At 35.6% G+C, this 26,021-nt stretch overlaps 2 protein-coding genes across 5 annotated transcripts; both read right to left on the bottom strand.

Annotated features, from left to right (window-relative positions):
* Positions 1-647: 647 nt before the first annotated feature.
* On the bottom strand, positions 648-4,529 carry WDR5A (Transducin/WD40 repeat-like superfamily protein). The gene is made up of 2 exons (XM_028219076.2): positions 3,513-4,529; positions 648-1,233 (listed from the first exon to the last, which is right to left on the bottom strand). Exons 1-2 carry the CDS (start codon positions 4,158-4,160, stop codon positions 940-942), a joined length of 942 nt encoding a protein of 313 aa, XP_028074877.1. The 5' UTR covers positions 4,161-4,529; the 3' UTR covers positions 648-939.
* Positions 4,530-5,881: 1,352 nt separating this feature from the next.
* LOC114277191 (P-loop containing nucleoside triphosphate hydrolases superfamily protein) lies at positions 5,882-25,725 on the bottom strand. Of its 4 annotated transcripts, none has more exons than XM_082894048.1 (17): positions 24,714-25,390; positions 24,549-24,620; positions 24,316-24,432; positions 16,166-16,254; positions 13,813-13,893; positions 12,669-12,813; positions 12,469-12,564; positions 11,070-11,161; positions 10,214-10,315; positions 9,958-10,104; positions 9,733-9,883; positions 8,907-8,969; positions 8,584-8,820; positions 7,823-7,927; positions 7,627-7,740; positions 6,620-7,228; positions 5,882-6,536 (listed from the first exon to the last, which is right to left on the bottom strand). In XM_082894048.1, the coding sequence occupies exons 5-17, from the start codon at positions 13,839-13,841 to the stop codon at positions 6,237-6,239; spliced, it is 2,190 nt and encodes a 729-aa protein (XP_082750174.1). In that variant the 5' UTR covers positions 13,842-13,893; positions 16,166-16,254; positions 24,316-24,432; positions 24,549-24,620; positions 24,714-25,390; the 3' UTR covers positions 5,882-6,236. The 4 variants fall into 4 exon arrangements, with proteins under 4 accessions (XP_082750174.1, XP_082750184.1, XP_028074873.2 ...); XM_082894058.1 differs by lacking the exon at positions 13,813-13,893 and adding an exon at positions 20,673-20,742 and having other exon boundaries at positions 24,714-24,991; XM_028219072.2 differs by lacking the exon at positions 13,813-13,893 and having other exon boundaries at positions 24,714-25,725.
* Positions 25,726-26,021: the final 296 nt, after the last annotated feature.

Genomic DNA, 26,021 nt, shown 5'->3' with positions numbered 1-26,021 from the left:
GGATTAATAATCCAGTTGAACGCTAAACCAATGAGGCCAACACTCTAATCTACCATTCGAGAGGGTGTGTACATAGGTCAAGAAGATAACGTGGTCATGTGCCCATCTAATCCAAGAGGGTGTGTAATAATTATCCCATGTCTTCTAATTCAGACTAAACTCTCAATTCTTGCAGAAATTATCACATGGGTCCGGAGGAGGGTGTGTAATAATTATCTCATGTCTTCTTATTCGAACTAAACTCTCAATTTTTGCAAAAATTATCACATGGATCAGGAAAACCACGTGGACATGTAGTCACTCAATGAAATCGTACCAATTCTCAAAAACAAATCTTACCTAGTGAAAAAATTACACATCCTGTAGCTCTGATTAGGTCATGAAATTTTGAAGGGGTATCTCACATAAAGGATGGGCTTTCTAAGAAATCATTTTGCAAGAGGGTAAGGAACAGGAAGCAAAAGAGTCCCAATTTCTTTTTCTTCCACCATTCGCTGGTGTATGACCCAAGTGACTGCATTTTCTACCGAGACTTGACACCCTAAAAAAGGAAATTTTCACCAATTTGAAAGGTGTCTCTCACCCTACATTTGGATCTTATATTTGTAGAGACAAAAGAAAAATAAGCTAAAATAATTTCATGAGTATGAGGGCATGCATGCCATAGAACCCACACGGCATAATTAATATTGATATCAAAGCATAATTAATCCTAAATACATCAGCTTGAAAAGATAGCTACCAAAACAAGTTAGAAGAAAGAATCTCACCAATCAACCGTTTGGAATAGTAAGCATAACTTTCTAGTTTCCAGTTTCCATCATACAAAGACAAACAAACGGATCCGGTTTTCCCCCCTCAATTTTTTCTCAATCTTGTCCAATGCCATAATGCCAAGCAAATGCAGTAATGGTTACAAAATCTATGTACCGGGTAAAATCAGTCTTCCTCTTGACTCCAGATCTTCACAGATTTGTCATTTCCGAGCGCACCGGAAGCAATCATGTTCTCGGTTGGGTGACACGAAACTGATATGACAGTATCAGTGTGGCCTTCCAATTTCTGAACTATTTTCCTCGTCTGAAGTTCCCACAAGTATACACAATTATCCTCAGAACCACTAACAATATACTTGCCGTTTGTCACCGAAAATGCCGATGAAATGCAGTACTTTGAATTCACATGACCAGTGTAAGTCTTCAGAAATTTACCAGTTGAGAAGTTCCAAAGCCTCTGTAGACACAAATAAGAAATCAAGAGAACACAACAGATGGCAGTGAACAGAAGCTACTGGAAGAAGAATGGGTGAATCCAAAACAACACAACAACAATGTGCAAATTCAGTTTTTTTAGGGGAATTTGGTCAAAGTTACTCTATTTCCTATATAATAATTAGTAAGCTAATTACTGCAAACTAAGTAATTGTTCCCAACAAAATGACATGGGAACTGGTAATTCCCAAGCAGGAAATCAGAAAAGGAGGAATTGACTAGTGCAACAAACCATGCACTATATGAGTCTGATGCAAACAGAGGTGCACTCATGTAACCAAAGAATACACCACGATAACTTTATTTAAAGGCCTATACACCCAATACGACAAAGATAGCCTATAACTTCTTATAAGTGAAGGGAATTGGTAATCCACGAAGTCCACAAAATTATCTGAGTTAGGTATAACCTCCCTTTAAATCCAACTGAACAGAATAGCCCCCAAAAAAGCTCTAAGCCTTTATAGAGGCTGTTCAGTTCCTTGGAAAATCGTCCTATTATACTCCCTCATACGAGCCACATCAAGCACAAAGGAACTAAACGTTAAACCCTTAACCTTTGCTTCTCCACCCTGCCTCCCTACCAGCTAAACAGAATGCCCACAACATATTTTTGGAAAAACCCCAATCCATTCCAAACAAATCCAAACCGCACAGATCCCTAGACATGCCACAGCGAATCAACAAACGCCCTGTGACACTTGCAAAATAAGGAAACACCAATTAACAAAAAAATTGGGCCAATAAAAAGAATTCACCTCAAACCTCCCTTTCTTAACCACATCCCACCACCAAAAAACATAAAAAAAAATTCAAGACATCCTCTCACACTGCTACACTAAATCTTGCACATTCCTCCTCAACCCAACATCCCTCAATACATGCCTACCCACACCCCTAGCATAATCTGCGACCAAGGCTTCTTTGACCATAGCAAGGAAAAAAATAGCAAGAAAAGCACTCTCCAAAACCACTTCACCATTCTATTACATTTTCAAAACTCTCACTTAGTCCCCCTTAAAACTAACAAATTTAGAGAAATCATCCAAAACCTTCCAACTACTCTTCCAGAACCCTTTCTCATCAGCCATTAGCACTGTTTGGTGTGGCTTATTTTGGCCAACTTATAACTTCTAACTTTAGAAAAGTTATTTTGGACTATTTGGTTGAACTTATTTCAGACAGCTTCTGATTGTACTAACTTATTTTAACTCAAAAAAACTAATTCTAAGAAACTGCTCTCCCCTTACTTCTGATTATCAGCTGCTGCTGTGGACTTGTTAATTTAAGATTATACTCTTAAATTTTTTTATTTTTTATTTTTTAAAAAATAGAAAAAGGCCCAAATGGATTATGGATTATTATTATTATTTTTTTTACGAAAAATGTAGACAAGTAGTGAATAACATAAAATAAAAGTTAATTCAAAAAGCGATTTCACAACTTATTTAACAAACACTACTCAGCAACTTAAATTTATAATCTAACAGTTATACTAAACAGATTAACAGCTTCTAATTAAAATTATAATTTATAATTTGTTAAGTTATAATCTATAATTTATTTTAAAAGTTACACCAAACAGAGCTATTGTCACATCCAAAAAGGTCCAATTACCACAAGAAATCCATCACCACTCTTCTCAAATATCTCTATTACTCACATAAGCAAATATCAACATCCCTTTCCTGAAAGAGCTTTATCAAAGATGTCTAACCTCCTTACCCCCAAAACCCACTCCCTAGTTGGGGTGCAAATCAAATCCCAATCAAACAAATAATATTTCAACTCCTCCCTAACACCACCCCATAGAAAGTCTCTCTGCGGTTTATCCAATAATAATCTATTTGCCACTCAAGCAGGAATCTTATGCAACATGGTAGGTACGTAGGTAGTCGTGCTCTTTACTAGAGCAAAACAATTCTTCAAAAAGTACACCCAAATGTTTGTGTAATAAACTTACACTTCCTAGCAACATAATCACTCTATTTAAAAACAAAAAATAAAAAATAAAACAGGAGTGTTGATTCTGAAGACAATTAACTCTCGTTAATTTTGTACGAACAATTAATTTGAAACATAAAACAAATCATCTTAAGCTGTATAGAATTTACTCACTCAGGAATTTAAACAAACAGGGAAAGAGCATCATAAAAAATAAAATAACAGAGATGCATATCCTAGAATGCTAAAAATCGCAACTTTTTTGAGCTAAAAGTAAGATTGATTCAAAATACTCACCAATGTATTATCCAAAGTCCCAACGAGAATGAACTTTCCATTCGGAGAAAACTTGACGAAGCTAACCGGAGGATTCTCATCGTCAATAAGCGTCTTCATACAATGGCCAGTCGATGCATCCCAAATCCGACACAACCCATCGTAACTGCTCGAAACGATCAACGAACCGTCGCGATTGAAATTGACGGCCGTAACGGGGTCGGAATGAGCAGGAAGCACCTTCAAGCACTTTCCAGCCTTGACATCCCAAACCCTAACAGTCTCGTCGAAGGAACCGGAGACGATCATGTTAGACTGGGGGTTATAGTTGACGCAGAATACGTAGTTGGTGTGTCCGGTTAGGGTTTTGAGGAGGGAGCCGGTGGAGAGGTCCCAGATGCGGAGGGTCTTGTCGTCGGAGGCGGTGGCGAGGTAGCGGGAATCGGAGGAGAAGGCGGTGTCGGAGATGCCTTGCTCGTGGCCTTGGAGTTCGTGGAGGGAGGAGGAGCCGGAGGAGGTGGTCGACCAGATGCGGGCGGTCTTGTCGGCGGAGGAGCTGGCGAGGAGGTTGCCGTCGTCGGAGAATTTGACGCTGGAGATTGCGCGTTTGTGACCTGTTAGGGTTTGTTTGAGTTTGTAGGGTCTGATGATTGGGTCTGACGACTCCATTGTTTTCTGATGATGATGATGATGATGATGATGGGGACTCGAAGTTTGCGAGTTGAGAGAACGGGGGTTTTGGGGGAGGAATTTGGGTTCTATTCTATCTGGGCATTTTTAGGCTAGGCTGTTCGCGGTCGGATCGGTTCAGTTTTGCTAGTCACATTGATCCGAACCAACAACTTCGATTTGAAAAAAAAACATTCGATGTTGACCGAAGACAGGTTCAAAACCATTCGAATCTGGGTCGGGTGCTAGACATTTCAATCGGAATTCGGTTCGAATCATACTGTGTGTAATGCAATTGAATGTAATGGAGGAAAAATATATTAAAATGATTTTTTTATGTAATGTTAGAGCTCCAAATCCAAAGTGAATGAAGTTCGAAAAGCAACTTTGGCTTGGTTTTTTAAGAACAACAATGATTCATCCCATTAAAAACATCACCACTAATAGCACTAATGCATTAAAAAAGTAAAAAAAAAAAAAAAAAAACACAACTCCAAGACCAAAACATCACATCATTAATGGCAGGCCCCACTGCCACCTAATTAGTAGGAGCACTAATTAGTGCTCCCAAGCATTTTTCTTTTAAGAAATTGGGAATGGAAAAATGTTACACTCGCAAGATCTGGATTCAAACATTATATCAAGTAGGTTGGTATTTGATTATTTAATTTAATATTTAAATAAATTTGTTTGATAATTATAATTTATGTTATTTAAAATTTTAAATATTTTTGCTAATTGAATTTATAATTATATATGTTTAAATATTAACATGTACGGTTATAATCTTACTATTATTACCATCACAATTGCTATCACTATTGACATTGTCACTACCACTATCATCATCACCTCTATCTCATTTTTATCGTCATCGTCATCATCACCGCCGTCTCAGACCCTACTACTATTATTGTTACCATCACTACCATCACCACCATTTCTTACCACTACCATCTTCACTATTACCATCATGACTACTAACACTATCACCATTATGATGACTATTGACACAGCTGTCATACAATTGCCGTCATCATCACTATCATCATCAACTATCACCATCATAGCTATTGACAAAACTGCTACCACTGTCGTCACCGTCACTACCATCACAACTATTGACACAACCACCACCACCACCACCCCTACCCTTACTTGAGTTACCTCTAACATCACCACTGTCACCGTCACTACCATCACAACTATTGACACAACCACCACCACCACCACCCCTACCCTTACTTGAGTTACCTCTAACATCACCACTGTCACCGTCACTACCATCACAACTATTGACACAACCACCACCACCACCACCCCTACCCTTACTTGAGTTACCTCTAACATCACCACTACTACTATCATCGCCACAACTACAGCCACCACCTCGTCCACCATTGCAATATAAAATTTAGAAAATAAAATTTTAAAATAATAAATTTTAAATTTCATCAAGTACAAATCAAACAATTTATTTTAATTCAGCACTAAAATTTATACCAAACTATTTTTAATTTAAAAAATTAACATTCAATTTTTAACTTTTAATTTTGTCAAACACCACCATACTCACAGGGCTACCTTCTTGTGTAAATAAATTATACTTTCTGTTTATTTAGAATTCATTGCCAATCAATCTATTAATAATCTAATCTACTAATTTGTTCATCTAAGTTATATGCACTACACAAAAAATAATAATAATAAAAACAAATAAATAAAAATAATAAAGCTACTCTTTAGACAGTAATTGCATCCAACATATATAGAGTAGGAGTTCCACTGATGAACCAGAAGGTTCGAGTCCTTTCCATCCTCCCCCAAACCACACACCAAATCAGAAGCTGATGCTATTCAAAAAAGAGAGGTAGCACCAAGTACATATATGTACAAACAAACAGTGTCACTACATTCCTCCAGAAAAAACAGAAACAAAAATTAATAATAAAAATAAAAATGAATAGAAGATACTCAATTATTGACAAAGGTACTCAACACATATGTACATTTTGGAGATAAAAATCGGAAAGGGAATGAGACCTAAAAAAGGAATAAGAGAAATGTCGAAAAAGTCTATACAAAACTGGAGGGGTGAGAATCAAGGTTATTGGAACTGAATGATGGCCCTGAAGAAGTAACATATGAGGGGAGCACTTGGGGGACATCCGGGCGGTTCGAGGCTCTTGTGTTTGGAAAAATGTTGTCAAAACGTAACATGCTAGAACCTTGCTCTGATGGAGTGTATCCAAACAGATCTCGAGCTGATCCACCGTGGTTCATCATTATTCCTATGTATGAGTCTTCATTGCTACTCAATCCAACATTATTACCCATCATGTGTTGATGTCGCCTTGTAATATTACTCCACGCATCCTGTTCTCAAAAAATAAAAAATAAATAAAAGGGTTACCATATGAGGTCAGAATTGTTTCATAGATGTGTTTCTGCATGCATACCTTGTGATGCTGGGAGAAGTCAGCACTACAGGATGAAGTGAGTATGCAGCTTTCATGATATGGAGAAGACTGACTTCTCATCTGTGGATATGAATTGCGAAAATTAAGAAGGTTATCAGGAGTGCTGAACCACGAACTTGGCCTCCCACCACCAACCCAATGCCCACTACTACTTCTCAACCTCAAGTACGCTGAGGGGGAGTGATCATGAGCCATCAAGTAGTATGAACTATGACGCTCCTCCCTGCAAAATGTGTGAGCCAAGTCCCAATATCCCTTGGAAAACGAACCAGAACTGAAATCTTGATTTTGTGGAAAGATGCAAGATGATCTACCAAAGGACCGCCCAACACAAGGACAATAGCGTGAGGGTGTAAATCTTCCGTAACCCGGATTTAGTGATTGCCTCCTGTTTGAGTACTCCAAATGGGGGGTCGTTGTCCAGTCTTCTATAGTTATTCCTTGCTTAGCAGCAAGCTCCAATGTCTGCTTCTCATCAAGTCCTAAAGCCATGAGCAAATTCCAGAGGTTTCTGTGCACTTCCCTTTGGTTGTAAATGATTTGATCCCTCATTGCAACTTCAAACTGAAGCTCGGTATTAGCCATTCCCTATATTAATTGCAGTATAACAACCATCAGATATAGTAGCAATTTTACAGAATAAAAAAAGAGCATTATGAAAAATTAAAAAAGGCTAGCTTCACAATGTCTTTGAATGACTTAAGCTCCATATTAGGTGAATAAAATATGACTACATTCTGATCTGAGAGCAAACATCATGTTCCAATTAAAGACCAAAAAAGTAACAAAAAGGTTCAATATTCTTATTTGGGTGACAAGTATATGATTCCAGTATTATTTCTGATTCAGTAAAGTTCACTTTGCCCATTTTGGTTGGTGAGAGATTTAAGTACGAAGTTCAGATAGCAAAATTAATTTGTCTACATCAAGTTGACTAATTCCAATGCTTGAGTGTATTTGATACGGTTGAGTTAGTAACTAATTACCAGGAGCCTATATTGACTGAGAATGCGCAAGTAGGTTTTGTTGCCATTGTTACTAATGGCTTCGTCAATCATATCTTGTAGTTCACAGCGGCGCTTCTCATTTGCTTCAATTTCCTACAAGAAATAGAATTAGTAAGATAGTTTAAGCACGAAAAATGATAATTCCCAAGAGCCTAGAAAGAGAATGGAGCATCACCTGATGGTAATTGACACCAGCTTCATCATTATCACGAATGTTATCAAGAATGACTTGTCGCCTTCCTCTTAAAGCCTGAACCAAAGCTCCATCTTTCTCAATGGCCTGTGATGGAAGTAAAAGGTATGTTGTCACTAGAAAACTCAACCATAAATTAATTACTAATTACCAATACCAGTTTTCTAGGTTATGGGAAGCGAGCATATATATATATATATATATATATAGATTGGAACAGATGCGTATTCTGCTATATTGGAAGTTGTACGCAAGAAAAGTTGGGGCAAGCACATGAAGAAAGAGAGAAGAAGGCGGAGGAGGAGGGGGAGTGAACAGCACAGACATTTTCAGTACTCCAAGCATGCTGTCCAGAAATAGCAAATACAACTTTTTTAAAAGGATCGGCAAACAACTGAAATTTTGGAAAGTTAAATCCTACAGAAAGGACAGTGCTGAAAAGAAAAAAAACAAAGGCAATCATCATCAAGACTTAAAAATGAAAATTGAGTTTAATTATATATGTAAGGACTTTAAAACAAGTATCAAGAGTGGGTGTAAATATAGTTGCTGGATTGATCGTATCCCCAAAATTTTCCTGCAGCTTACTTACCACACCCATGCTATATCTCATGTTACCACAAGTAGTCCAGTTAGGATAACAGGGGTGAAGGCCAAAATGTACAATAATTGCAACATAAAATGTACTAAAATTAGAAACAGGTAAATGATCATGTATAATGGTTAAAGTGGCACCCTCTAACCTGTTCCTTTGCAATAGCATCATCAAGATGTTGGAGCTCAGTGCGGTTGCGAAGGTTTGTCTCCTCAAGCTCAAATAAAGCCTTCTGTAAGTTTATCCGTTCCTGAACATTTTCACTGATTTCTTGGCTCAATATGTTCAACCAAGACAGTTCATCATCCACTGTTTTTCCGGTTGGTTTGGCGCATAGTTGAGACTCCTTTTCAGCTAACTCTTTCTTTAACCGACAAACCTCTATCTGTGCAAACATGCAAGTTATCAACTACCACCACACAAAGTTTGCTACCTGAAGTAACACGTCAGATAATCTACCACACAGTTTACCTGAAGGTTATCAATCATGCGTTGGTAATCTGATACATGAGTGTCAATGGTGCCAATGTTTTTCTGCAAAGGATAGATATAGATTTAAAGAACGGGTAACCATTAAAGAACATATCAAACATGAATCTAGCCTAAAAAAGCATGTAAGTATTTCTTATTTTGTCAAAATATCCCTACTACGAAAACTCGCAAGTAAATATATGAAGGCTATTATAAAAATAAAAATGCAGTGAGATGTGAAGCATAGACAGATTGATTAGCCAATACAATAAGGAGCAGGAAACAACTATACGATGCCATTTTGATTAGCACAGGACCAACATATTCATACTCAGGTGCAACCCTATATGTGTCAGGATGCAATGATTGTACAACACCAACTGATCAACACTTAAGTGTTCAAAACAAAGAATAGATAAGTCCTAACACTAAGAATAGCAGCACCTGTTTCTGCCATGGCAGATAACAATACAACAAAGTCACACAACACATAGAGAAGAACTATGGCGTGTAATCATTCTCTGGACATATCACTACCCATCTGCCACTAAACTCTAGCAGTCACAATCTAGTGTCTGAGACACTTGCATCATTCTGTGTGACTGCTAGAGTTTTGACTTATATCATACAGCCATGCAAGTACAGCTTGCATGGACGTGAGTGGAGTTGTTCATAAAGATACACCAATATCAGGATTATTATTGTTACTACTCTTATTTAATTGAAATTTTCAACACCTTAGTGGAGAATGTTAAAATAAAATAAAATAGTTAAAATTAATTAGTGGTAATATAGTGTTGTTGTGTATATAAGATCATGATCTCACCTGGATGTGTGTCTTAATTTCCTTAGCCCGATCAGCATATTTTAAGGTATTAACAGTATGATGATACTGATTATCCGCAGGTGATATAGTAGCAACCATAACTGTTTGAGAATTACCACTTAGACCATCTTTAAGAATCCGTGTCAGTTTGCTGCAAAAATCTAGAAATTAGCCACAGTAGCAAGAAGAGAACTGTACCCTAATAGGTATCATTCCGGAAGGTACCTATTGCGGTAAGGGACGTAAGCTAGACCCTTCTTCTGTTGTTTTCCTAGGGCATTTATACAGTTTGCTAAAGCAAGAAGCGAACGATTAATATTAGAGCCATCTCGTAGCTTTTGGCCTCCACTATTTGTTTCAGAAGCTCGTTCACTGCAACCATAAATTGTCCAAGGTAACATTTCTGTAACTTTCACATGAAGAAGCAATTGGCCAGTTAGAGAAACTAGGAGAAAAGAAGTAAATTTACTGATGAGAATACCTGCCAGCAAGATCCACAAGTGCAAGTTTTCCTTTGATAACTTGACTTCGATACTTGTTTCTCTGTTTTCTTGTCACAGTAATCTCCAAAACTGCATGTGAGCTGTTTGCCAACATCATATCAGATCAGGAAGAAAGACCACACTATTCATGGAAAGGGAACCAGCGATTACTTTCACTCTTTTTGCAGGAGTATACAAAAAATGACAATGATAATGAAAACAATAGGAACAATATTTACGGGCTCAGCAATGACATTGATACATGGCATTGATTTGTACATGGTAATAGATTGAGTTGTCAAGTACGGTAACATGGCTTTAACTCTAAGGTTAGACATATCATAAGTTCTCACCCTCTACATAACAGCCATGAAAACACAACACAAGTACCTTTTTTTTTAAGAAAATTTTAAAATGAGACTGGCAATTTGTGGCCCTGGGGGTGGAGGATGATTGTGAAATAGGCATTTAGGAAAATAAAAATAAGATAAAATTGTAGAACCAGGGTGTTATCACAGGAAGATCACAAAGTGATTGTATGAGAATACAATAATGGTATATAAATGTAGCTAAATTGAACTGTGTGTTAATGAAATCACCAATAGCAGTAGCAGTCAAATTTGTTTAACCCATTAGCAAAGTAATTGGATGAGAGAACAAAAATATTATATTAATGTAGCCAAATCAGGATAAGTGTGTTACCAAATAAAAAATAAAAAGGTTGCAGCGATCTATCCCAAACATAAAAAATAAAAAGGTTGCAGCGATCTATCCAACAACAGTAGCCCCCAAACATAATTTGTACTAAAAGGTTGCAGTGATCTATCCCAATCTGTAGAACCACTGACCACTCACCGGGAGGATGTTTCATTAGCCTCCGTGCTTTCTGTTTTTCGTCTGCTGTTCCCCAAATTTAAAAGTTCAAGAATCCTATCAGCTGATTGAACCTGAATATAAACATAAAAACCATCAAAAACATAAGAAGTTTCCTACGTCCGGATCACAGGCTAAATATGATGAATCCAGACTAGAAAGCAAGTCAATAAAAAATAAATACACATCATTTAAATGTTAATGGGTTACATTTTGAAGAACAACTAGAACAGAAGTAGATCAAAACTTCAAAAAAAAAACTCATAATTCACAAGACAGTTATTAACAATTAAAACACATTTAAAAGCCGGGTAAAAATAAGTTGGTATTGTTGAAGATAAGATTATATTGTTAAAGATATCATAATATATGGAAGATATCAAAATATATATAGATCCCATGATTTGTACTTATCATGATTTTTTGTATCTTTGATTTATTTCATTCCTTTAACTGAAGGGATTTGATTGTATCTCCCATTCTATATATATATGGTGTATCATGTAAACAAGCGTATTAAGTTGAGTGAATGAAAGATGTAGGCCACAGGGCTTTGTGTGTGTGGATGTAGGCCAAGATTGGCCAAACCACATCAAACCATTTTGTTATTTCTTTTATCTTTTTTGGTATCTATTATCTCTCCATATTCAACCTTATTGTCACATTACAAAATTCAACTGGTATTTGCAAAACACAAGAAATGGAGAATGAACAATCAACATTGGATTATATTACTGGGTAGTGGAACCAAGTGTAACAATTAAATTGTTCCTTTAAATGCTACTGTCTTGAATGTTTATGAATTTATTAAAAATAAAAATATTGCAGCAGAAGAAAAGTCATGAAAATGTAGGGACATGCAAAACCGATTGTCAATGAAAGATAGCACCACCTTTCACAAAAAATGACTATTTATTAAACAACGAAATTGTCACAGAAAAAATATGGAGCCCTAATTGCTTCCCATAAAAACGACAGTTCGTGAAATGCAGTGTCAGCAAAATATCAAAAACTTTGCTCACGAACCATCCAATTGTAAAATAGAGGCTAAACATCATTTAAATGATTTACTTCTTAACTAGTGCTAGTTTCAAATCAGTATTCTTTTGAAACAATAAGTTTGATGATATAATCCCTTGGAGACTAATGATATGGGCTAAAAGATTGGGCAGCTAATTTTTTGCCCAGAGATAGTTACAGTTTCTAAAACCCTAGACAAAGCTAGTTTGAATTGTATGATTATAATTGAAGTTAGTTTGAAATGTTCGCATGCATTATGCCAAGCAATGCTTGCACAAAAATATGATATACATGCATGCCTAATGCATGCACAAAAATATGATATACATGCATGCCAACTGATATGAAGAAAAGAATGAACCTTGATGCATCTAAGCCCAGCAACAACTATTCCTTGCTCTGGATCCTCCCTAAGTTCCAAATGACCCAAGGATTTTTCAAGCAGATCGTAGATAACCTGCACAAATCAAGAAAATAGATGTTACAATTTTTTTTCCCAAAAACAAGGGCACTCATAAATAGTAAAAATCAAAACTCCATAACGACTATGCACGACCCTACTTCATTGTAAACTTCAAGGTAGGAGCAAGAAACTTCGAAGCCATCAGAGCTATTGTCCTTCTCGATCAGATCAAAAATTGTATGCAAACTGAGAACCATGAGTCCAGGATCATGTTGAGTTCCAACCATTGTATATGTTTTACCACTGAAAATATAGAACAATGTTAGTGATGAAGATCATGGAAAGAAGAAAAAGAGCAAATCTGAAATTTCACATGAAGCACATTTGGGGTATCAAGAATTAAAGATTTGGAATAATTGAGTCTTCATGTCATTATAGTAGATTTTAGTAATTAAGAGTATAATGGTAATTCCAATAATTGTTGGACATGGGTTGTAGGGGTCACCCATGGGTTTTATTTTAGGTCCAGTTATTGAATAGATTATTATATAGGGGTTTTATTATGTGTAAAATAATCTTAATAGTCAAAAGTCCGAATTTCCTATTTTGCTATCGAAATAGAATTAGAAATCATTAAAGTTTCCTATTATGATTGAAGTAGAATTTGAAGTCATAGTTGGTCTAGAATATTAATAGTTGCTAAATATTTTTAGTTTTTAAATTTGAGTAATAGTCCTTATAGAATTAGGAGAGTCTTTAGCCTATAAATATGTGTAATCTCAATGATTCAATAGCAGAGTTAATATTATGAAAATTTGAGATTGTGTTTGTGTGATTGGCCTATCCCTTGCGAGGGTAAAGCACTTCTCTCTCTCTCTCTCTCTCTCTCTCTCTCTCTCTCTCTTCTTCTTCTTCTTCTTCTTCTTCTATCCAGCAAAGTTACTGTTCACAGTGCTTAGAACAACCACCCAACTATCCCTAAACACTTGTGTTTTCATTGCCAAAACCCTACACCCTTCTATAAACCCTTAAACTCCTATTTGTTAAAATACTTTTACAGTCACAAAATCCCACCAAATCTAGCCTTACAAGTCTACTGTTACTGCTGCCAGTATACTTAACCCGGGCTCACTACTTGCAAGAAAGTAATCTCTACTCGTCCTACATCAGTTGGATTATGCTAGCGAATGATTCAACTAAAGGGAATTGCAAATCAGCACAAAGAATGATAACATAATGTTCCAAATTACATGTTAGCTGAGACTCCTATCAGATCAATAACAGCATATGATTAAAGCATACCATGTGATACTGATTTCCAATTTCTTCATCAGAAGGTTGACTGGAAACAAAATATATCAGTTTGCTACTCCTTTGTAGTACCTTATCCCAGAGTAATCTGATCAGTAACATGAACAATAATCCACTGTGCATTCTAGAAATTTTGATGTCTTTGTTTCAAGCACACAGCTTCTTTCTAGCTCTATCAAACATGCAAAGCCTCTACAGTACCTTTTGAACTAACGATAATTCACTCTTCAGACAAGTAATACTTACCAGACAACTTGGAAAACATAAGACATAATTCATTATGGAATTAATAAACACAACAAATCATCACTTCTCATGCCACAAATAAATGCACAGGCCAGAAAACTACATTATCAGTTCTTATGCAGTAATGATATTAATCAGCTGTTGGGCTGATAGAAGTTTCAAGGCTATGGGCTCCATGGTTGACAGTTTCAAATCCCAGAAGTGCTGATTACTGAAACAAGTGAATAAACAAAAAATTAAAATATTTTTAAAAATATTCACACAGGCCATGCCCTCCTTTTTATTCTAAGTTTCGCTATTAATAGGAAAGAAAAAGGAAAATTTAGCCAATACCCCTCCATTAAACCCTTGTTTGGTGAAAACGACAGCCTAATTTAATTTGCTTCATAAACCTACTAAAGAGAAAATATATAATTGAGTAAGGACAAAGTAAAATATCTTCTTTTTTTTTCCTTAGACAATATTACCAAAGTAATATGTTACTGTGAGACAAACTAACATTTTACTGCCAAACAGAATAGCTTTCAAATAGAGTAACATGTTACTGTAAAACAGAGTAACATGTTACTGTTACTATTTACATCAATTTCGGCGGTAATAATTTTTTTTTTTTAAAGAATTTCATAGTCAATATGGATCTTATTTGATAGATCTTGACGAAAGAATTTTAAAAATACTAATTTTATTAAAAACCGACATCTACATCAAAAGTTATATTATTTTAAAGTTTAATATTTTGATAATAATGATATATGTTGGACTTTTTAAGAAAAACTTTTTGTACTTGTCCTTAATGCATTAAAGTTTTATTATGAGGGAACTTTGACCAAATCCTCCATAGAAAAATGTTAAGAAGCAGAGAGCCTCTATGATAGGCTCTGGAATTTGAACACATGTGAAGTAATAGTTGCCCCTTGCCAAGTTAGGACACCAAGGACAAGTGCAAGCCTAACTGCAACGCTCTGTCTATTGAATTGTAGGTTAAGAAGCATGAACACTTGTAGAAAAGTAGCGTGTCCATGTCGGATACCAATACTCATCCAGACACTTCCAACACATGAGGGGACACGCATCCAAACATGTCTTATTATTTTAAACTTTTTAGATTCGGACACACGACATGCTACAAACCCTCAGGAAACACACGTGTCCATCGCCTAGACATGCATGAAACACTATAAGTTTAAACAAAATAACTTGGGATCCAATGATTAAAAAACACAACATAGATTTATACCTATTAATCCCTCCTCCTTAAAACTTGATAAATTAGTGTTATGTTATTTTATTTTATTTTTTTATAATATTATCTTTGAATAAAGTATTCATAAATTATGAGATATAACAAATGCATAAATAGAAATATTTTTTTTTTTTGCATGTTTGTCACATGTGATATCCAGCATTTTTTATAAATTATCATGTCGGCGTGTGTGGACACTAAAATTTTTCAGGTGCTTAATTAACGCCCAATCAATCAACACAAATTAAATGCCCTTGATTGATCAAAGTCAAAATATTCAAAATTTATAAGAAATGTGGGTCCCACCAAAATTATGGGCATTGATCCATTTCCAAATTTAAACATACAATAAAGAAAGGTTGACCTATTATACTAATCTTCAAATGATTTAGGATATACCAATCTTCAAATGATTTAGGATCTGATAATTTCTCTAATCATACCATGTCATAGTAAATATTAGACATTAAAAAATTCCAAGGACGGAACAAAGTATATCATTTACCGAAACCAGTCAAGCAACCACTTGGATGAGGACAACCTTGGACAGCCAAACAATACTAACATAGGAATAGGAAAAGCTATATACAAAAAATAATAAACATTAACAAAATATGCCCAATAAAAAATATAAAAAAGAAACACAGATCCCCCTCAAAAAACTTCGTTTTAGCTATAATTATGCTTCCTATATTAGACATGAAATTCCAATTAGCAAATGAATAAAAATGATTTTACAAAATAAGAAAAAATAACTCAAATAGAGTTTTTACTTTTTTGGGCACCAGAAGAGAGCTAGTTCATTTTTACCCAACCTCAACAGTTTTGGGAAAGAATAATATATTTCTCATATACCTTCCAGTTGCTCCATATGCAAATACAGTTGCATTGAGACCTTGAACAACCCCAGCAATTACAGAAGATATACTTCTCTTGTAGACATCCTGTATGAAGGTGATATTGTTAGACTTGTTAGCCATAAAACAAAACAAAAACAATCTTCAAATAGCAGATAAATCCTCTATGATCACTTCTATATTCCTAACAGCCCTGAGGCCAAATAGAAGCAACGGAAAAAGAAGTAACAAGAGGGGTAGGAAATTCCAATCCAACTTCTTTAGCCACTTTCACATCTATCATATTCAGGCAAGCTTTCTTCATGGTGGAGCATTTAGCAATGCCAGCAGCAGCCCAGTGGGGAGCAGTAACAGTGGCAAGTGAAGTAAGTTCATAGGGCGGACTGGTAGTTGTGTCGCTTGGGCAGATCAAAGAGTTCATTCTACTCAGGAAGATGAGCTTGCCGAGTTTCACTAGCTGAACGTAGCCCGTGGAAATGTAAACGAACAAGGGGGACAGTTGGTATGGTCTACAGCTACTACAACACCAAACGCTAATATAAATTTTTCCACCGCTTGAGTTCCATAAATCTAAAAGTGACTTGAATGCATTAAATTTGAATGTACTGAACGTAAAATCATGATGATTGTAATTCTTAATGAATTTAAGATTTTGAGGACCTCATCTAAAAGATTACACAAACTGTAGTTTGATGCAAAGGTTGAAAATGCAGCAGCAAAACATTATTGGAACTCTTCCATATTCTTGTGAGGAGCTAACCGTTGGAAATGGTTTGGGAAAAAACAGATTTTTCCTAAATTTTGGTCTATTCTTGAAGCGGGACCCATGAGCCAAAGTTGACGGGTCTATGTGGCAACGCGTTATTTGCCGCGTGACGATTCACTTCGTATATTTAGTTGCTCAAAACTATTATCGGATGAATGAGAAATCAATGCCAAGTGAGCTCCATGGAAATGGTGTTTTGATGAGGTTTCCATAAAGGATGAAGGAAAATGCTTGTCCCACATTGCTTGGGTGGGCAAACATCGTATGGGTTTATAAATCTTGAGTTTGCATCTTAGAAAGGGGCCCAAGGGCACCCAAGTTTTGTGGAGGGGGAAGTTATGGGTAAAGTGGGCCTTAACCCATTTGACCCAAAAACCACCACACGCACGCCCCGCCGCCTAGGCCTTGGGCACGGGTGCAAGGTGTGAGGTTAGGTTGGGCTTCTTGTGATCTAGCCCAGTGCTTATCTTTTGGGGCGAAAAACATTTGAATTTTATTTTTTCTAAATTTATTTCTTACTGTTTTGGAATTTAAATTTCTATTTGAAATTCAAAATAAATTCCAAAATGACCCCAATGTTTCTGAACATTGGCAATTTGGTCCAACACACCTTTCCAGCTTTTCCCCCAACCCGAACTGGTGCCATGTCTGTTAATCTTGTCCTGAACAGCCACAAATTCTTCTATAAATATGCAGTCTTCCATTTGTTCATTCCATTCAATTTTCATTCTTCTTTTTCTCTTGATTTTTTTGCATTTCCTTTGTAAGAGAGAGTATATACAATGAGTGTATTCGTTGAACAATTAGTGTGTAGTGCTGCTACTGATTGTTGCCAATCATTTTATCCTGAGAGAGAGACGTCCATATTCTGAAAGCACCGTAGAGAGGACGAATTTGTCTTAAGGAAATAGTGTGTAACGCTGGACTTGATCATTTTTCTGGAAAAATAATACTGTAAGTATTTTGGTTTAATTTTTCTAGTTTAATTTTTTTTTTTCTTTCCTAATTCTATTTTGTTTCTGTAATAGAACAGTTTCTGTTTTTTTTATTTTTTTTTCAGTCTGCTTCGGTGTTTCGTACTTGAACAGAATTTCTTCTTTCTTAATGTTTTCTTCGAATACAGTGATGCTTAACTAACAATCTTAAGACAGGCTTTTCTTTTTAAGACTAATTTTCATTGTATTCAAAATTCTGATTTTATTTCAAATCAATATTTTATCTTCAGGTTTTTGTAACTAGAAAATTGTATTAATTTTAATTTGGCTTTCTGATTTTTGTATTGAAACTGGTACACTAAATCCGGTTGCTACACCAACACTGGCTATTATTCAAAACCCTATTCAAGTTCCTGTGGTTCCTATGAATCATGGAAAGAAACTAGAAAAATTTAATGGTATAGAGTTTAAGATATGGCAACAAAAGATGTTATATCTTACAACTCTTAATCCTGCCCAATTTCTCCATGAAGATGCTCCAGTACTTAAAGAGGATGAAAGTGATCGACAAATTATTGCCGCAGTGGATGCTTGGAAGCACTCTGATTTTCTATGCAGTAATTACATCCTGAATGGCCTAGACAATATGTTGTATAATGTTTATAGTCCTCTTAAAATAGCAAAAGAATTGTGAGATTCTTTAGAGAAAAAATACAAGACAAAGGATGCAGACACGAAAAAATTCGTTGTTGGTAAATTTCTGGACTTTGTAATGATTGACTCTAAGACGGTTATTAGCCAAGTGCAAAGTCTCCAACTTATCTTGCATGATATTCATGCAGAAGGTATGTCTCTCAGCGAATCATTCCAAGTTGTTGCAATTGTGGAAAAATTACCACCTGCTTGGAAAGAGTTCAAGAACAGCCTTAAGCATAAGCGCAAAGAGATGACATTGGAAGAACTCATTGTCTGACTGAGCATTGAAGAGGATAACCAGAATGCTGAAAAGAGGAGTGGTAAAAATCCCATTGAGTCTAAGGCTAATGTAGTGGAACAAGTGCACAAACTACTTAACAACAAAAGGAAGTATGCTGGAGATGGTCTTAAATAAGGTGACAACAATGGCAATAAAAAGTTCAAAGAAAAATGCTATAACTGTGGCAAGACTGAACATCGTGCCTCTTATTGCTAACACCCAAGAAGAATCACGAAAGTACAAGCAAAAAGACTATCAATCAAGCCTGTGTGACAGAACTAGATTGCATCTCTGATGGGATAAATGACATCAATCTCTCTGTAGTGGTGTCTGAAGCTAATTTGGTTGAAAATCCCAAGGAGTGGTGGGTCGACACTGGGACAACTAGCCACATTTGCGCGGATAAGATGTTCACTTCATATAGTGAGGCTACCAATGGGGAACAACTGTTCATAGGAAATTCTTCTACTTCTACCGTGGCTAGACAAGGAAAGGTGATTTTGAAAATGACCTTGGGGAAGGACCTTACTCTCAACAACATGCTGCATGCATCAGATATTCGCAAGAATTTAGTTTTGGGGTCTTTGTTGAATAAAAATGATTTTAGACTTGTATTTGAGTTCGATAAATTTATACTAACTAAGAGTGGCATGTATGTGGATAAAAGGTACATGAGCGATGGGCTCTTTAAAATGAATGTAATGACTATTGTACCAATTTTTGCTATTAATAAGATTAACACAGCTTCTGTTTATATTCTTGAGTCTTATTTATGGCCTGGTAGATTAGGACATGTGAATTTTGATCCTTTGCATAAACTTATTGGTTTGGATTATATACCAAAATTTCAAATTGATCCTAATTATAAATGTGAAGTATGTGTAGAAACGAAACTAACTAAGGTGTCATTTAAATCGATAGAAAGAAAAACTAAATCTCTAGAATTAATTCATTATGATGTATGTGATCTTAAATTTGTTCAAACTAGAGGGGGCAAAAAGTATTTCATAACATTTATTGATGATTGCACAAGATATTGTTATGTATACTTAGAAATGAAGACGAAGCCTTAGAAATGTTTAAAAGTTACAAAACCGAAGTTGAAAATCAACTAGGTAAAACTATTAAAATGGTTAGAAGTGATAGGTGTGGTGAATATGATGAATCTTTAAATGAATTTTGTGTACAACATGGCATTATTCATCAAACTACATCACCATATTCTCCTCAGCAAAATGGAAATGCGAAAAGGAAGAATAGAACCCTTAAAAAAATGATGAATGACATGTTACTAAGTTCAGACTTACCACAGAACTTATGGGGGAAAACAATATTATCTGCTAATTATGTTATTAACATAATACCCCACAAGAAAACTAATAACACTCCTTATAAGCTGTAGAAAGGTTGACTGCCTTCCTACAAATATTTTGAAGTGTGGAGGTGTCTAGCAAAGGTAGAAGTTTCTATTCTTAAAAAGACTAAAATAGGACCAAAAACAGTTGATTGCATGTTTATTGGTTATGCACATAATAGTAGTGCATATCGGTTTCTGACTCATAAGTCAAAAATACCTGATATACATGTACATACTATTATAGAGTCTAGGAATGTTGTATTCTTTGAACATGTTTTTCCTCATAAGAAATGACAGGAATTAAATTCACAGAAAATAACTTATGATTCTACACAAAATCAGGATACTATTGACAATCAAGAGCAACAGACTAGTATTGGTCATGACCAACAAGAAATAACTGATGATGAACCAAGACGCAGTAAGAAAGTGAGAACATCAAAATCCTTTGGTCCAAATTTTCTAACATACCTATTAAAAAATGAGCCTCGAAGTTTTAAGGAAGCAATGTCGGGTCTTGAAGCACCATTATGGAAAGAGGCTGTTAATAGTGAAATTGAATCCATCATGTAAAATCACACATGGGAGTTGGTTAGATCTTCCACCCGGTTGTAAACCTCTTAGGTATAAATGGATATTTAAAAAAAAAAAAAAAAAAAAAAAAAAAAGAGCAAACGATTCAATAGACAAGTATAAAACAAGACTTGCGGTAAAAGGTTACAGACAAAAGGAAGGTCTGAACTATTTTGACACTTACTCTCCTGTAACAAGGATCACATCCTTTCACATGCTTATTGCTATAGCAACATTATATAATCTTAAGATACATCAAATAAATGTTAAGACAGTTTTCTTAAATGGGGATTTACATAAAGAAATCTACATAAAACAATCCGAAGGGTTTGTAGTACCAGGAAAGGAAAGAAAGTGTGTCGGCTTGTAAAATCTCTCTATAGATTAAAACAAACTCCTAAGCAATGGCATGAGAAATTTGATCATGCTATGCCAACTCATGGATTTAAGATAAACAAGTATGACAAATGTGTCTATGTTAAAAACACTAACAAAAGGTAAGTCGTAGTTTGTCTTTATGTGGATAACATGTTCATAATTGGTAGAAGTCATAATATGATCAAATCAACCAAGCAAATACTAAACAAAATGTTTGACATGAAAGATATGAGAGTAGCAGATGTTATTCTAGGAATGAAAATTACTAAAATATCTGACGGATATGCATTGTCTATCACATTATATTGAGAAAATACTTGGTAAATACATAAAGGATGATGTAAATGTGGCAAGAATACCTCTAGATGTCAATCTTTATTTGTCAAAAAATAGAGGTGATGGGATGTCCCAGTTAAAATGCTCCCAGATCATTAGAAGCCTAATTTACCTAATGAATTGCACACGTCTTGATATAGCATATGCTGTCAGTAAGTTAAGTAGGTATACTAGTAACCCCGGAGAAGATCACTAGAAAGCAATGATTCAGGTTCTTAGGTATCTAAGATTTACCCGTGATCATGGCTTGAACTTTACTCAATATCCAGTAGTACTCGAAGACTATTGTGATGCCAATTGGATATCGAATACTAAAGATTCAAAATCCACTAGTGTTATGTCTTTACTCTAGGAGGTGCAGCTGTTTCTTGGAAATCCTCGAAGCAAACATGCATTGCACGGTCTACAATAGAATCTGAGCTCATACCTTTAGATAAAGCAAGAGAAGAAGCAGAATGGCATCGCCATTTCTTAGAAGACATTCCAATGTGGCCAAAACCTATGCCATCCATTTGCATTCATTGTGATAGTTATGCAATAGGAAAGGCACAGAATCATATGTATAACAGTAAGTCACGACATATTTATCATCAACATAATACTGTAAGACAATTGCTCTCAAATGGTATAGTCTCAATAGATAATATAAAGTCTAACCATAATATCGCGGATCTGTTAACAAAAGGTTTAGCAAAAGAGCAAGTGTATAATTCATCAAAGGGAATGGGATTAAAGCCTATTACATAAGAGTCATCATAATGGTAACCCTACTTAGATGACTGGAGATCCTAAGAACTAAGTTCAAATGGACAACTAAGTTATATGTGGCTTGCCAGAAATCACCAAGGGATTAAATTCCCTATCTATTCCTATGATGAGAGTGATATCTACAACATGTGTTATATTCAGGAGTTTAAGAGTAAACTTTACTTTTAATGATTACTTATATCTTGATTAAGGAATAAAAATCAAGATGAGTATGAGGCATACTAACAATAAAAATCACTTATATGAGTGTCGAACTAGGGCCTGTTCTATGAGAATAAAGAGGCTAAACTCTCTAGAACACTCATGAATAACCAGGTACGTTCAGGGCCAAAATGAACACAACCGTGACAACCACGATGTGTCAAAAGATATTTTGTGTGAAATCTATTGTCTTGGCTTACACAAACGGCTAAACAATTCAAGGCATCACGTCCATTAGTTAGTTAGTAAGTCCAATAGATTATCACTAGAGAAGATTCAAAGCCAAAAGCTACTTGTCTAGATACACGATATTTTCAATTTATACTCTCTTGACAATTCTGCATATTGTTGCATTTCCGTTGTCATCAAATTTCATACATATGGGGGATTGTTGGAAGTGGTTTGGGAAAAAATAAATTTTTCCTAAACTTTGGTCTATTTTTAAAGTGGGACCCATTCACCAAAGTTGGCGGGTTTATGTGGCAACGTGTTATTTGATGCGTCATGATCCACTTCATACATTTGTTTGCTCAAAACCGTTATCGGGTGAATAAGAAATCGATACCAAAGTGAGCTCCATGGAAATGATGTTTTGGTGAGGTTTCCATAAACGATGAAGGAAAAGGCTTGTCCCACATTGCTCGGGTGGGCAAACATGATATGGGTTTATAAACCTTAAGTTTGCATCTTGGGGAGGGACCCAAGGGGCACCCAAGTTTTATAGTGGGAGAGGTTATGGATAAAGTGAGCTTTGACCCATTGGATCCAAAAACCACAACACACGCGTGTGCCGCCGCCTGGACCGGGCCTGGCCCTGGCCTTGGGCGCGGGTGCGAGGTGTGAGGTTGGGTTCAACTTCTTGTGGTCCAGCCCAACAGTGCTTTTCTTTTTGGGCCAAAAACATTTTATTTTTTCTAAATTAAATTCTTATCGTTTTATAATTTAAATTTCTATTTGAAATTCAAAATAAATTCTGAAATGACCCCAACGTTTCTGAACGTTGGTAGTTTGGTCCAACGCCCCTTTCTAGCTTTCTCTTCTAACCCAAACAGGTTCCATGCTTGTTCAATCCTGTCCCAAACAGTCACCAATTCTTCTATAAATAGGCGGTCCTCCATTTGTTCATTCCATCAATTTTCGTCCTTTTTGTCTACATTTTTCTGCATTTCCTTTGTACGAAAGAGTATATACACTGAGTGTGTTCATTGAACAATTAGTGTGTAGTGCTACTACCAATTGTTGCCAATCATTTTATCTTGGAAGAGAGACATCCAAATTCTGACCGTGGAAAAGACGAATCTGTCTTAAGGAAACAGTATGTAACACTGGACTTGATCATTTTTCTAAAAAAATAATAGTGTAAGTATTGTGGTTTAATTTTTCTGGTTTAATATTTTTTTTTCCTTTCCAGATTCTGTTTTGTTTCTATAATAAAACAGTTTCTATTTTTCTCCATTTTTTTCAGTCTGTTTCGGTGTTTCGTACTTGAACATAATTTCTTCTTTCTTAATCTTTTCTTTGAATGCAGTGAAGCTTAACTAACACTAACTGGGTAAGGAATAGGGGTAGTAGACCAAGGAATCTCTGGCCAAAAAGAATGAACCAACCAGTCCACAATCCTTCCACTAATACTATGACTTAGTCATTTGTTTGTTGCTTTACATCATCAGAACAAAACAGGGTGCCATAGCTGAATGCATCAAAAAGGTTAAGAAAAAAACCCAGTTGTGATCATTTCTCTATCCTCTCCTTTTATCTTGAAGAAGCAACATAGCATTATTAGAAAAAGAGGCACACTTGAAAGCACAAAAAAGGATAAGCTTCATGAATAATTAAAACAACAATAGAAACTACATACTGAATTAGTAGACTCAGGGCCGAATGCATAATCAAAAGAATACTTCCGCTCTTTCGTCCGATTTTGTATGCGATCAAGGTAGTACTTTGATAGGTCAGGATCCAAAATAAGCACCTCCTACAAATGCCATTGTCACACATTACACAAATTTCATTTTCCCAAAGACAAATAATAGCTCTTATTTCACAAAACACCAAAACAAAGTTCATAGACTAGTAGAAAAGTGTTCCAACCTGATCATTGCTCACACGAACTATATCACGACCACGTTCCCTCTCCCTTACCGGCCTACATTTTACCGCAACCTAAAGCCAATAATTCAGGAGATCACAATCAGAGAAAAAACATGAAAATGCAACAAAAATCACATAAAGCAGAAAGAGAAACTCAGGACTAACCGTAAGGGTAGTGGTTTTCTTGGTTACCGGAGCTCTGATGCTTGGCATGTTTGATCACGCATTCGTTGCCGATGAATCACCAAATTAAAGTAAAAATTCGAATCCTGAGCTTCTTCAAATTGCATTATCAGCCAAAAAAAATTCAAAAACAAGACACAAATTTCTTTTACTCCATTCACATCCCGATGCATATATATATATATATATATATATCCACAGACTCGGCTAATAAATCACACAACTCGCACACACAAAAAAAACAAAAAACAAAAAACAAAAAAAAGTCAAAAGCTTCACTTCCTCGACTAAAAACTACAATGAAACCCTAGACCTAAGACTAAGCCCAATGAATTTAACATTCTACGACAACGTAACATCAACATTGTCACGGCAGTCCAAATCTTCGTTTCCTAGAACCACATTGCTCAGATGCGTCAACAAAACGAATCGTTGAACTCAAAATCCCTCATTTTCTTTTTCAGCTGACAAATTCATGAAGCGAGCTCTCAAATGTGAGACAGAGAGCGAGAGAGAGAGAGAGAGAGAGAGAGAGAGAGAGATTAGAATTGGAAACTTGAATGGTTCAGGGGGTCTGGCCTGCTCTGGTCTGGTGCACTGGCTATGGAATTAATAAAAGACATTTACGTTGTATAAATTAATTAAGTAATTAATTAGGCCTCGTTTGGAACAGACTAATTTAAGTAATTTTTTGACTATTTGACTAAAAATATAGGTCAAAAAAACTTGTATGTTTGGGATGATTTTTTGGCTAATTACGAAAAGATGTGCAAAAAATAGAGAGAAAAGATAATCTTTGACTTTTTGGTATGGGATGTTGACTTTTTGGCTAATTTAGTAACTTTTTGGCTAATTGACTAAAATAGCCTCTTGCCAAACGAGGCTTTAGTACTTTTTAAAAAAAATTTGAAGCAAAAGACGAGGAGAAATTATTGATGGATTCTGAGCACCATCCAAGATATTGTGATTAGTTAAAAAAAAAAAAAAAAAAAAAGTATAATTTATAATTTTATATGAAGTAATTGAAGAATAATAAAGAAAATAATATATTATAAGAAAAATGCTTGTGAGCACTAATTAGTACTCCCACTAATTAGGTGACAGTGGGCCCCGCCATTAATGATGTGATGTTTTGGTCTTGAAAAATGTTTGGGAGCACTAATTAGTGCTCCCACTAATTAGGTGGCAGTGGGTCCCGTCATGAATGATGTGATGTTTTGGTCTTGGAGTTGTAATTTTTTTTTTATTTTTTTATTTTTTTAATGCATTAGTGCTATTAGTGGTGATGTT

Source organism: Camellia sinensis, chromosome 1 (assembly GCF_055761805.1).
Source record: "Camellia sinensis isolate YWXY chromosome 1, ASM5576180v1, whole genome shotgun sequence".
Classification (NCBI taxonomy): Eukaryota; Viridiplantae; Streptophyta; class Magnoliopsida; order Ericales; family Theaceae; genus Camellia; species Camellia sinensis.
The sequence above is the reverse complement of the archived record's forward strand: the minus strand, read 5'-3'. Positions and strand labels throughout refer to the sequence as shown.